This window comes from Equus przewalskii, chromosome 1 (genome assembly GCF_037783145.1).
Source record: "Equus przewalskii isolate Varuska chromosome 1, EquPr2, whole genome shotgun sequence".
NCBI lineage: Eukaryota > Metazoa > Chordata > Mammalia > Perissodactyla > Equidae > Equus > Equus przewalskii.
In genome coordinates this window covers 13,340,801-13,354,995 of record NC_091831.1, presented here as the reverse complement: position 1 = coordinate 13,354,995, position 14,195 = coordinate 13,340,801, and the positions used below count along the sequence as shown (strand labels likewise).

The following is a 14,195-nucleotide window of genomic DNA, read 5'->3' as shown; positions in this document are numbered from 1 at the left end:
ATACAGTTTCTATGTGAACATATTCTCATTGTAAAAGAGTGAAAAGCAGCCAGGGTGCACACTCCAAAGCTTCCTCCACACCGTCCCACACACCCTGCCTCTGAGGGAGCCACTTTCAGCAGTGGGTACACATCCCTCCAATCCTATATATATTTATATATCAGCTTGGGGTTTTACACATAGATGGGATCACAGTGAGTTAATGTCAACCTCACTCTCCTTAATAGCTTCATAGCATTCCATAATATGGACTATACCATCATTTTTTTAGTTTCTTCATTATTAGATATTTAGGTATTTTCACATTTTCGCTATTACCAGCAGCACTGCATGAACATCCTTGTGCGTGAATATTTGTGTACATGTGTATTTCCTAAAAGTAAATTGCTGAGTATGCACTTTTCCGTTTTGATAGATACTGCCAAACTGCCTTCCAGAAAGGCTTCATTCATTAACCTATCTTCTTTAAACACATAAAAAACCCATATTGAACCAAGCAGGGTATTTCCCAGTAAAATTGATATGAACTGCCACAAACTTAATAAGCACTTACAGTCATGTTGCTTTTATCTTTTATATTAAAATCTAGAGCAACTACCTGCCTTATTACCAGTGGATCCAGTATTTCCTAAGGGTTTCTTTCCAATTGTCCCGGACCCCAGGGGCTTGCTCTCGGGCCAGCATACAAACCCAAGGAGATTGTGAACTAGTTCTGGGCCCTTCTAACTGTGACTCTCGAGGCATCATAGATCACTGCTGAGGGCTGAGCTGCAGCCTCTGGCTCCCTGTGATGCTCCTCAGGGTGCGGCTTCTTGTGCTTGTACTTGGGGGAGGGGGAACACTCTCCCTGACTGGCTGACGAACTCTTACTCTGATTCTAATACCCAGCCCCCCTGGGGAACCATCTGCAGCAGGAATAGTATTTTAGGTTTGGTTCCAGGATCCATCACTCCACACACACAGACCCCCTCATCCCTTTCTCTCCTTGGAGGTATTGGGATCCCCTCGGGTGTTGGGCACATTTTCTCTTAAACTCCCCAGACACAGAAGGATGTGACTGTATGTCTTAATCCCAGACAAGGGAACAATTGCCCGTCCATGGAAGACTGTAAGGGAACTCAGGGGGCCCAGGCCTTTACTGCAGAGAGAAGAGAGGGTTATCTCTAATGATTCAAAGGTCATTTTTTTCAAGCTTCTCTTTTGCAAGAGAAGAGAGGGAAAACCCCACAGAAATATAATCTCCAGTAGGGCGCTCCATATACATGGATTACAAACTGCCTTAAGAGTAGCTGTATCAGTAATGATCCTAGTAGATTGGATGGCAGTGCCTTTCACCAAAAGCAGGTATTTGAGGTGCAGATTGATGCAGGCTGACGTATCGTCGAGATTGTTAAAGGGAATGCACGGGAGGATCGATTTCCCTTGTCAACGCTTTGTCTGTAGAACCTCGCTGGAGATGGCAAAGGCCAATGAGACATGAGAGCAAGTGTCTACTTGGCTTCCAAACTGATTCTGAATCTGCCTCCCCTCCTCAGCCCCGACTACCTTTGTATTTTCTGTGACAACTAGAAACATTAACAACTCTTTACCACCACAGTAAGCACAGGGAATGCAAAGGCACTGCCCTCCCGGAGTTCAGTCTAATGGGAGAAACAGAAGGGCTACACACACCTAAATAGACTCCAGTCCTAGCTCTAGGGCCAAAGGCTTCTAGATTGGAAGAGGTAGAAATTCATTTTGCCTGGGTTTAAGGAAGAGACGGTATTGGAGCCTTGATGATGTAGAATTTCCCAAGGCAAACAGCAGGGAGAACAAGGAGACTTGTTCAAAATACAGCAGCACCGTAATGATAAGGTAAAAAACAGGAAACAAAGTGAACGTCCATTAACAGGCAATGGAACTAACCATATTTTCATGTAGAAAATGTCACTCAACAGTTAAAATTACTGAACCAGAACTGTAAGTATTAATTTGGTTAAATCTTTTTAAAAAAACATAAAAAGATTGTTTTTTTTAGCAAAAAAAGCAGTTTACAAACTAACGAACAGCATGCTACAGAGTGGCAGGCTTTGTAGCACAGCGACCTGGTGTGGGCTGGAGTGCCAGAGCGGGGGTCCACATCCTGACACCACCACTTGCAAGCTGCGTGATCCTGGGCAAATGGTGCCACCTTTCAGTCTTCTCACTGTAAATCGAGGATCATAATAGGACTTACACATAGGGGCATTGTGAGGATTTAAGGAAGTAATATGAGTCAAACACTTAGAACAGTGCCTGTGGCTCAATAAATGTTAGCTAGTGTTGCAGTGGTATAAAGTTTTCAAAGGAGAACAGTATTTTGTTGAGTGAAACACATACATATACCAAAGTTTAAAAACATATAGGGAGTGGCCGGCTGGTGGGCGAGTGGTCAAGTTCACTTCCTCAGCCCATTTTGCCAGTTCGGATCCTAGGCACAGACCTTTGCACTGCTCATCAAGCCATGCTGTGGCAGCATCCCACATAGAGGAACCAGAAGGACTTACAACTAGGATATACAACTAGGTACTGGGGCTTTGGAGAGAAAAAAAAAAAGGGGAGGAAGATTGGCAACATATGTTAGCTCAGGGCCAATCTTCCTCAAAAAAAAGACAAAAAACATAGGGAAATGACAATCACGAAAGTTAGAACAGTGGTTACCTCTGTGGGATAGGGAGGGGAAGGAGATTAGGGAGGAGAAGGAAAGAGCTTCAACTATATCTGTGGTACTTTACTTATTAAGCTGAGTGGTAACGTGTTTTCCTTAGATTGGTATGTATGTATGAAATATTTCATATTAGTGCTTTAAAAAAAATATCAAACGAGATGGGGTTGGGATTGTACTCCTGTAGACACCAAAGACCTTCCCTAATCAGCTTTGTGTGATTTGAGGTTGGAGGCGCAGAGGATCCAGGAGGGATCCTGGAGCCGCCCAAACTGTCTGGCTCCTTCCCGTCCTTCAGATCTCGGTCCAAACATGCCTTCCTCAGAGAAGCCTTCCTTGACACCCGTTTGAAAGCAGCACACCCCCATCCTCTAACACACTGTACTATTTTATTACAATGGGCTTATCACTCTGGGCAGTTTTAGTATTATCTTACTCGGTAACTGTCCGTCTTCCCCCACTGGAATGTTCCGTCTGTGTCAACACTATATTCCCAAAGTCATCGTAAGTCCTCAATTATTTTTTTTGTTCTCGGGATGGATGACGAATGAATGAATGGAGACCCTTCCTTCATCCCCAGGAGGCCTCTTTTTAGCCTGACTGGAAGGCACAGGTAGAAAGTGGAAAGCCTGAGGAGCAGAGTGAGGATTGGAGAGGGTTGAGGAGAAGGCGGATGAAGATCTGGAATAGAGGAAATGAGGACTCCTTCTGAGGGTGACGAGCCAAGGGCGGAAGGTGAGCGGAGGAGCGGAGGAAGCCTCTGCGACCGGGAGGGGGCGGGGCCTCCAGGGCTGGGGCGGGGCCTGGAGGAGGGGGCGGGGCCGGAGCCTGCGGGTTGGGGCGGGCCCGGGGGAGGGGCGGGGCCTGCGAGCGGGGGGATGGGAGCGGCGCGCTGAGTCGGCTGCTGCGGCGGTGGCGGAAGATGGCTGCGGCTGAGGCGGCGGACACTCAGCTGATGCTCGGAGTCGGGCTGATCGGTGAGGACGCAGGCGCCCTGCCCCGCAGGCCCGTACCCCAGTTCCGCCTCTCCCTCCGCCCGGCCGGGGCGGCCCCTGCTCCCGCGGCCCCCGGCGCCGCCCGGGTGGGGAGGGCGCGTCCCCTGCGTGTTGGGCCTGGGCGCGGGGTGGCGGGGCCCGGCCTCCTTGGCGCGGGCGCCCGGCCAGCCGCCCTGGGCTCGTCCGCCCGCGGCCTCGCGTGGGCCCGCCTGGGGCGGGCGGCGGGGCGGAGGGACCCCCGGGCCTCCCAGGTCCGCGGAGGGAGCTCCTCCAGGACGCCCCGGGCTGCAGACGAGCCCGGACGTGGAGGGTGACCGAGCTCCGGAGGCTGCAGGGGCCCCTGCGCGGGCGGGGCCCCGGCTGGGCTGAGAGCCTCTCGCGGGCCGCGCAGCGAGGGGACGGCAGGGCTGGGGTCCCTCGGAGCGTGGAGGAGCCACGCGTGACTGCCTGCCCGGCGCCCGGCTGGCCCCGATGGTGTGATCGAGCTGTTCGAGGCACGGTGGCCAACTGTGCTGGTCCCGGGTGCTGCGCATTATGCAGGGATTATCTCCCGTTTAACTCCTGCCACGGCTCAAGGGGGTGTCGGTAACGTTTGGTGCCCACCTTGCCGGGGAACAGATGGAGGCCCAGGGTGTTATTTGTGCACGGACGCACGCCAGGCATTGGCGGAGCCAGGATCAGGATCCTTGCAGTCTAGCCCCAGAGCCCCAACTCATACCAGTGAAGGACTCCTGCATCATAGGACCTCATGCATGTAGCAGGAGTGTCTACATAATCACATTCGGGGGATCCCTGTTGGTTTTCAGGAATTACTGGATGAGGAAGTACGTTACGACTTTAGGACAGCCCGAACGTGTGCCTGAGCCGTGTGCGGTGTTTCAAGGAACCATTTGTCCCATAGGCAGTAGCGAGCACGGGGCGGTTCGAATTTGGGTCTGTCTGCTCCCTGCGTGGCATTGTCCTTTGAAAAAACGTTATTCTGTTGAGATTTTTACAAACCCCTCAACACTCCCTCTGTTCCCCTAGTGTACAAGAAGATGGCTTGGATTTAGCAAAACTAGTGAAAAGTGCTAATTATTTTCAGTGTCTCAAAGGAGTGCATTTATCTGGGAACGGCTTCCTGTATTCGTTTGTAATGTGATGTTAGAAAGTGCTTCACAGCAAAACCTAGGTACCTCAGGCGTCTTAGTCCTGCTTGAAGGTGCTTCTGAATTGAGGCTGAGTTAAACTGACTTTTATCTGGTAACAGCAAAGAAAAGGATGACTTATCATGTTTTCAACTCAGCAGGTTTTTGATTTTTCATGTTGACGTGCATTTAAAAGGGATTTGCTTCCAAATAATGGGGAGGGGGTGCTCCTCCCTCCTATGAGACAAGGAGGACCAGATGTTGATAATTGGTGAAGCTGAGTGATGGAGAGGGGTAATTCATTTTATTATTCTCTCTACTTTTTTATATACTCGATATTTTCCATAATAAAATTTTTTTTAAGGCTATAGATCAAAATCTGGATTCTTACTGCTATATATGCAGTAACTCTTTCTTGAAAGTTTAGGCGGTTTTTTCCTGGAGTTTTTATTATTAGTATATCGCTCCTATTTGTTAGTGAGGTGTTTGATGATGGAACTACATATATGACTGGATAATCTTTATTATTACTATTATTATTAAAATTTAAATATAGAATTTGTACAATCAGTATGTAACATGATTTAAAAGAGATTTCACCATTTTCTTCATCTCCAGTTATTTATTTATTTATTTGTTTTGAGGAAGATTAGCCCTGAGCTAACTACTGCCAATCCTCCTTTTTTTGCGGAGGAAGACTGGCCCTGAGCTAACATCCATGCCCATCTTCCTCTACTTTATATGTGGGACGCCTCCCACAGCATGGCTTGACAAGCGGTGCCATGTCTGCACCCGGGATCCAAACCGGCAAACCCCGGGCCACTGAGAAGCAGAACGTGCAAACTTAACTGCTGCGCGACCGGGCCGGCCCCCATCTCCAGTTTTGTTTTTAACAAACTTTTAAAATGTATTTGTTAAAGATCCTTCTAATTAGGTAAAAATGTAAAGTAATGATAAGTTTACGAGAATTTGTGTGGGAGGAGATAGGAAAGACCTCTACCAAACCTGTAAGGCTAAATTTTCATTTATGATTTGTTATAAAAGCTTTTTACTTTGGTAGCCTAAAACTTACAGTCAGGAAAGCTAGATAATGTGACCAATAGAGGTAGGTAGGAATTTGGGGTCTCGTGTGCTCTGGGTTGCCTTGTAAAATGCATGTTAGAACTAATTCCGCTAGGTGCTTCTGAGTCACCAATCAATTCACTTCCTTGCTGCTGTTTGACATTCTCACAGTGACCATCTTTCCACCATAGAAAAGGACACAAATGGAGAAGTTCTGTGGGTGTGGTGTTATCCTTCCACGACAGCTCCTTTAAGGGATCTGCTGCTGAGAAAATGCTGCCTTACAGATGAAAACAAACTTCTCCATCCCTTCGTCTTTGGTCAGTACAGAAGAACATGGTTTTATATCACAACAGTTGAAGTTCCAGATTCTTCAGTTTTGAAAAAGGTATGACTGCATAAAGGTCAAAAACCCAAAAACATTTAAAGTGATATAAAATTATTCCAGTCACTCTCAGCTTTAGCCTTTATCATTCACAATACACCTTTGAAAAATATTAACTCTGATTTTCATTGGGAGTGTTCTTTCTCACGTGTCGCTCTCGTTCATTCTGTAAATATTGGTGGGCATTGTCTGACTGACCCTGTGGTTGATGTAGGGGAGCCTTTCTTGGGTTTTGCTCTGAGGGAGTAGAAATGTAGAAGCAGTTTCAAAGTCTTGACTCTGATTAAAGGTGGGCAGAAGCATTTTTCCGTAATTAAGAACTATTTCAAAGGATATAATCATCTTTGGCATAGTTAAGACAACTTTTTTCATGTGTTTCTGGATGGTAAGAATATATTAAGAATAAAAAGAATAATTAAGGAAACTCATGTTTCAGTAGGCTTTCTGTGTGTCATTTGACGTGAACAGTATCAATCAGTGTGACATGTTGGAAACCAGTATGTGGTCGTTGTGGACTTTCCCAGTCCCAAACAACCAGCAGGTTTTCTCGAAGAAAAGAATGTTGGAAAGAAGTGGGCTCCTGGTGTGTATCTGGGTGGAGACTTCTCTTTCCTTTTCAGGGCTAATTTTATAGCCAATAATTGGACTGTATGAAGCATGTCCAAGATACCAGTTTAAATTTAAGGAGTTATATTTAAAATAACAGGAACTGTTAGAAGTTTAAGACAAAACAGAGTTTCATAATTAGAAAATGTAAATTTGCAAAAAGATAGTTTTCAATGTGTTATAAAATCTTTGGTTTATGTTCATTTAGTTCTTACTGAAAAGTCTTGATGTATCCTCAAGTAGATTGATCCATGTTTTGCACTACAGACTGCCAAATTATAGCAACCTCGATTTCAGATCTCTTTTTCAGATTTGAAAAACAGCAAGATTTAGAGACAGTTCTTATACTTCGAAGTATGATTTTTAAAAGTGTATTTCTCAGGTGCTTTGCTTTTTATATAAAGTTCTGAATTTTGTCTCATGAGAATAATAGTTATATGATTATTAGAAATTTATGTTTATAATAATAGAGGCCTATTAAGAAATGAAGCTTATTGTGCCCTTTAAATTATATGGCATTCTACAGAGAATTGACTATTTGGGGAACTGTGTGAATCTTACTGAGACATATTTTTGTTGTTTTTTATCCTTCTATTTCGTTAATGAAAAATAGTTGGTAAATTATGTCTGTAGAGCATTCCTAGTTCTGCTTTGATGAGGTTTCAGGACTTTAAATAAAAACTCACATTTTTGATATTCGAAATATTTTTGTGGTTTTGAAAAAAATTTTTAACTAAAAGTATTACATTCTTATGTAGGAAATTAAATATATGTATATACAAATACACATTTTTATATGTACATAAAAGTATAAAGAAGCAAGTGAGGACTTTGTTGAATCTGGGTCTTTTCCTTTTAATGTTGGTATATCTTACACAAGAGGTTTGTTAGAATATGGTAATAAAAATTAACTCTATTAAAAGTATCTTTAAAATGAATACTTTTTTTGTTTCTTTTGGACAGGTGACTCATTTTTCTATTGTCCTGACTGCCAAAGATTTTAACCCAGAGAAATATTCCACCTTCGCTAAGATATTGTGTAGGTCTGTATGAAAACTGTATTACATGCTAATGTACAGAAATGAAGTTCTTGCTCAATCGTTATATAGCAGATTTCTACACTCAGGAAGCAAGTTTCAGCCCTGTCTCCCCAGCTTAATTTTTAGTGGCCCTTCAGAGACTATGTTATAAAGAGGCACTTTCTCTTCTGCTTCAAAGATACTTCTTTTCTTATTTGGGAAAATGATGGAGGGGAGGAGAAAAAGCAGCTGGCACAACTATTGTAGTTCCTGGGTATTTTGAGTCACTTGCCACTTTCGTCTTTTACTTTAATTCACTCCCAATCTAGAGCTTTCCTTAGCAGGATGGATAAGTTAAGTGCTTTATGAAGTGGTAAGCTGGTTCATATGTGTCAAGGTCTGTGTGTGGAGTCATTTTTGGGAAAGTTAATGGGCATTTTGAATTATACCAAAGCACAGGGAAACATTTCCTAGCTGGAATCTGAGGAGCTGAGAAACTCTGACTAATTGGTTAATTGTGATGCAAGTAGACTCCTTTATTCCATCCCATTTGTTGAAAGTTTATCTAAAATATACCAGTCTACTTTCTTACCTTGGTGAATATACGGACTAAATGAAATCTTTCTCATATGTTAGAGACGTTGGCTTTTTCTGTAATGAAGGCTTTCGCAGGGTTTTAGTTTAGTTTTTTTTTTTAATATTGTTAGTACATAGCATTATAATTCTAGGTGTTATGTATTATCTTCGGGCTCATGCCCAATAGTAGTTTTTTTGTGGGGAGGGATAAGGCGGGTTTTGTTTTTCTCACCGTAAGCCTGATAAATAGCTGTCTTTTCGCCATTTTTATGTGCACACACAACATAGTGTAAGAATACCTTCTCATTACCTGAGAGTTTCAGTTCAGTTGTATTCTGACAAGATGCAGTTTTACTGTTTTTGCAGCCAGCTACAATAAGAAAGACTTCTTGCTGTCACAGGATAAATTCCAAGTATATGACTCACTGCGGAACAAGAACAGTTGTCTGCTAATATGGCACTGACACGGAGAGATTATTATTATTGCTCGGAGAGATGCTATCCAGAAGCTGTGACCTAAAAACACTGCAAAGGTGTTTTTGATCAAACACTGGACTCCCGTTTCATTTGATTGAGTCAGAGTTAGGTTACTTAACTGAATTCCCCGAGAAATACTCTGGGCCCAGAAGGCAAGGTTGCTTTAGATCCCACTTCCTGCCCAGGAGGAAGCCCAGAGCGTTTTTCAGCTTCTGCAGAGCCATGGCATTGTAGCATTCTAGATTCTCTTCTCTTGTCACAGTGCAAGAGAAGGGAGGACTCAGAGTTATTGCCGGCCACCTCCTCTGCCCACTACCTCTTACGGCACTCAAGTACTTGCCCTTGCCTGTGTACACACCCATGTGCTCAGGCACACACATGCTCCCTCTCCCGACAAATACTTGTGTGTGCACATACACACCCGTAGACAAGCACATTTTGATGATGGTGAGGTTACCATGGAGGTGCTCCCTGCTCCCTTCCATTTCTGGTGAGAGTGGCAGGCAGGTGTGCCTTCACAGCGTGCTGCTCACCATGGCAGTGGAAGCCCACATGGATGGGGGGACTTCATTCCCTCTGTGGGGTCCAAATCGTCCAGGCCAGGTGGCAGTCTATGGATGTCCATTTGAATAAGGTCCCCTGGGTTGCCCTTTGTAGTTTTCCTCAGGAGTGATTTTTGAGGGATTCCTCCCTCTGCTCCATCTCTCATGGCCCAGGGTTGTCATCTTAACCTACTACTCATGTTTCTCTGCTCCATTACCATATATTGCTTTATTTTGTAACTTTAATGGTGTTTTTATTTTTTTTGTTGTTGGTGGTAATGTAAGCACATAGTAAAACAAAAAAATACAAACAGCACAGAAGGGTGCACAGGGAAGACTAAGTGTTTCCCTTCCCCTGTTCCCGGCCTCCAGTTCTACCTTCTGAGCCCCCACCCCAAGGCAGCAACCTGGCCTGTTTTCTTTACGCCCTACGGAAGACGTTTTCTCCATATGTAAGCATGTGTGTGAGTTCATGGGTTTGCCTGTATTTTATATATATGATAGCTTACCATACTCATTGTTCTCTACCATTTTTTCTTAATCTGTGCATTAAAAAACTGATGATTGACAGAATTTAGTAAGTGGTTAAAACACTTGCTTTTTTTCACTTAATTTACAATAAATATAAATTTCAAGTGATCTGTCTTAAAAAATGATTTTATTTTCTTCCCAGTTTTCCATCCCTTCAGCTACTAAAAGGCCCAAGTAGACCCAGTCCTGCTTCTGAAGCAAAATTTAGATTTGCTTACTCACAGGAAGAGGTCAGGGGAAGGGCTGGTTTCACACGTGAGCTCTGAACGCAGCCAGCTTCCTGTCAGCATTTTCTGGGAGTTCTAGCTTAATGATGAATGTATCTAGTGTGCTTTTATCACCAGAAACTTAAAGGAGCTTGATTTTTTAATTATCTAAATATAGCCACCTCTGGGAACTCTGATAAGTATAGGTTCTACAACTAATTACTGCTTTTTCTGTGAACAATGCATAAACTCCTTTCTTGTCAAAGGAAATCCCAGCAATAAAACAGAGTTGTTATGACTAAGAACACCTGTTGTGAGTGTAAAACATAAAAAGAGATAAGTATACAATATTCTTGAGAATAATGAGGCCTCAGACAGTCCATAGTTCATTCTCTTGCCTGAGTGGACTATAGCAGGCTTCCCCAGATGTAAAGAGAAAGCTGACTTCAAAGAATTGTTAAAGATCTCTCAAGTGTTTTTTTTTTTTAATACATTTTATGATTAAATTAAGGAAGTAATCATGTCATGGAAAGATTCAGGTGTTCAGAAGTATATTAGCAAATTGGCTTAGATTCCTTAGAAAGTACCCATGCCTGGCGTTAGTGTGTTTCTCCATGTGGTTCATGCTAAATAAAAGCACAGTTGCTTTTTGTCCTTTCTTACAGAATGTACCTGAAACATGGGAGCCCAGTTAAAATGATGGAGAGTTATATCGCAGTTCTCACAAAGGGGATATGCCAGAGTGAAGAAAATGGCTCTTTCCTTAGCAAGGACTTTGATGCCCGAAAGGCATACCTTGCAGGCTCCATCAAAGGTAAAAAAAAAACAAAAAAAAAAAGCAAAGCAAAAGAAGAAACAAAAACCCATCCTAGGTGATTCCATCCCCACAACAACAAATCCCCGAGCTAAGGACAGTCTCTCATTAGACTCTGCTATTCCATATTTCCATATATTTTCATCTATATAATATTTGTTTCCTATACAGGTGGGTAGTTCAACTTGTACATTTCCTTATTTGGTTAGAATTCTGTCATAGGAAATCAGATTTTTGTGGTGCTCCTTTCCATATGATTCTGACTGTTAATATAGAAATGCTCTTTCACCAGTAAGCTTAATTTCATGGCTCGAGGTCTCCACTGACTTCCATGGTTTTTCTTTCCTTAGTTCTTAGCAGGTCCCTCTTGCACCTGGAGAACTCAAGCCCCTGACCCAGAGTTCCCAATTAACTCCTCGCCTTTCTCTCCTAGCTGGAAAATCCGAAATGGCAGACAGCCCAGGGCTAAGCCGCAGACCTGGGGGACCTTAAAAGGGAGGAGAGGGGAACTCTGAGGGCAGTGCTGGCCTTCGTTCTCTTCCCCCCACCGTGCCTGTCTTTGCTCTTGACCCCACTGTTCCGTATGCTTTCTAAGCATCCTGGTTGAGGTGTTAGGTATTTGTCAAGTTTTCTGAAAAGGAGGTAAGTAACGACGGGGGGAGGGTGGTGTCAGTGAACGTTTTTTAAAACTTAAGAAGTTTTCACGACACAGAAAGATGCTGGTTCCCCTTCATATCATTGGTTGCACTTTCTTTGAGTCTGGCCTCATGTATTCATCCAGCAGAGGGTCCCTTGGGAGGCAGGTGTAGGCAGCTCTCACACCCATCCTGGTGAGCAGACATGTGGCTAAACCCCTCCACCAAATAAGGTGCTTCGGAACTTACAACATTTGTCTGAATTCTCTGTATTGAACATAATTTTGCATTCATGTGATAAAAATTCTTTCCAATAAAAACTGTACGTCCTTATATAATATTTAATGCAGTAACAGTACGTTGTCTTTTGTTTTTAGACATTGTATCTCAGTTTGGAATGGAAACTGTTATCTTACACACAGCACTGATGCTAAAGAAAAGAATTGTCGTCTATCACCCCAAAATAGAAGCTGTCCAGGAGTTTACCAGGTATCATCTCTAATCATTTGAAAGTGTAAGCTTTGTTGGCAGCCACTTTGGAGCATTCAGTGTCACTATGTGCTCTGTTCTGTCCCACATTTGGTATAAAGAGAACGTGTTAGTCGGGGGGTGAATTACCATTTTGGTCTAATGTTTCAGTTTAGATTTAGTATTTCAAGGTCACTGAATTTGGACAGATTTTTCTTTAAATTTAGAAATATGAATATTTTAGAGCAGAGAGTTTGCAAACTTCCTTGCCAGAGAATAAATATTTTAGGCTTGCCATATGGTCTCTGTCCCAAGTACCCAGCTGCCATGGGTAGCTTGAAAGCAGCCACAGACAATGCGTATGTAACTGCATGGGCCTGGCTGTGTTCCAGTAAAACTATGTGCAAAGACAGGCAGCCGACCCATGGGCCAAGTTTCCTGATCCCTGTTTTAGGTCAGTTGTTTCTTGTGTTCAATTTTACCACATACTCTCTTATTTTTATAATAAACGTAGATTTTTTTTTAGTTTTTTTCTTTGCCAAATCTAACTTGCTCTTAGGTTCTATTTTAAAAGCAAGAGGAACTAGCATTTATGCTGTGTTTACTGAATTCCAGGCATTGTATAAGTCACCTTAAATTATTAAATTTACTCCTGACAAGAACCCTGCAAGGAAGCATTATTAGCCTGTTTTATGGATGAGAAAATTGAGGCTTAGAGAGGCCATGTGGTTAGGTAATGGAAAGAAGAAAGGCTTGGTAGTCAGAAAGATCTGGGTTAATGTCCTAGGAGGGCAACTTATTAGCTCTGTGACCACATAAAGGATACTTAATGTTTCTGAGCCCCAGTTTCTTCATCTGTAAAATGAAGATAATCATGCCCGTCTCCTAAGCTTGTTTTAGGATTGGAAATAATATGTGCCAAGTGCTTAGTATGTTCCTTCCTCATAGTGTGCACTTGAGAAATGATTATTGTTAGACGATTGTGATTGCCTCAGATCTCAGGTGAGAGGGCCAGGATTCGTACCCTGCTCTGACTCCAGAACTCAGTATTTTCCCACCCCATTACCCTTTTCCTCTACATTCTTCCCTCTGAAACTGGGGTGTCCACAGCTTCTGAGATACATAGCAGGACACCAAGCGCTTCACGAAACCACAGATAAATTTGGTGCATCTTACCACAACAGCTGTTTTGCTGGCAATTTTTTTTGAAGAAAACCTATTTTGTCTAAAAACAAACACAAAGTGGTTTGCAAGTTTGACTGGAATTTTAAATATAAAATGAGAGACAGCAAAAAAAGTGTCTTGCTTGCAGGGCTCGCTTTGGCGTTTTCCCTCAGACCCGGTCTCCATGCAGGCTGCAGAGTGAGTGTCTGGAGGAGACCAGAAGCGTTGCTCTGTGACTCCATGGAGAGCTTTTGAAACTTCACCTCGAGCTTCTTGTAGCTAATCTGACCCAAAAGCAGAGTTGAAAGTGTTGCAGGACTTTAGTTTGAAGCCTGGAGGCGTTGGCACAGTTAGGGGTTGGTCTCCCTTCTGCCTCTGATAGCTTTACGACTCCACCCCGGTCACATCGTCCTCGGGAGGGCGACGGAAGGGGGCAGGCTGAGTCCCTGAGGTGCGGGCCAGCAGCCATTTGAGTTCTCACCTTCGTTCCCCAGGACCCTGCCTGCCCTGGTGTGGCATCGCCAGGACTGGACCATACTTCACTCCTACGTACACCTCAATGCTGACGAGCTGGAAGCCCTGCAGATGTGCCCAGGTAGACCCCAGGCTCCCAGGGGAGGACAGACTCGGCTTAACCAGGGTTGTCGTGGTTTCGTGTGTGAGCATGCACACACTCACATTTCTCAGGGGAATACTGATCGTTTATTATTTCTTTGGCGAATGCAACCAATTTTTTCTTCTTAAAAAAAGGTTTTTTAATTAAAAAAAATTGTGGTAAAGTACACATAACATAAAATTTGCCGTATTAATCATTTTTAAGTGTATAGTTCAGTGGCATTAGGTACGTTCATATTGTTGTGCAACCATCACCAAAATGCAGTTTACTTTTAATTTTGTAAAGTTCT

At 43.4% G+C, this 14,195-nt stretch overlaps 1 protein-coding gene across 5 annotated transcripts in view; it reads left to right on the top strand.

The window, feature by feature from the left end:
* Nucleotides 1-3,513: 3,513 nt before the first annotated feature.
* Nucleotides 3,514-14,195, top strand: part of DENND10 (DENN domain containing 10) — a 29,363-nt gene continuing 18,681 nt past the window's right edge. Inside the window, exons 1-6 of one of the 5 annotated variants that reach the window (XM_070589451.1) lie at nt 3,516-3,660; nt 6,039-6,255; nt 7,822-7,901; nt 10,875-11,023; nt 12,036-12,147; nt 13,785-13,885. In XM_070589451.1, the coding sequence (XP_070445552.1) occupies nt 10,876-11,023; nt 12,036-12,147; nt 13,785-13,885 (361 nt within the window). In that variant the 5' untranslated portion in view covers nt 3,516-3,660; nt 6,039-6,255; nt 7,822-7,901; nt 10,875. Of the gene's footprint in view, nt 3,661-6,038; nt 6,256-7,821; nt 7,902-10,874; nt 11,024-12,035; nt 12,148-13,784; nt 13,886-14,195 lie in introns of all 5 variants that reach the window. The other 4 variants (XM_070589322.1, XM_070589396.1, XM_070589591.1 and 1 more) reach the window with 4 other exon arrangements.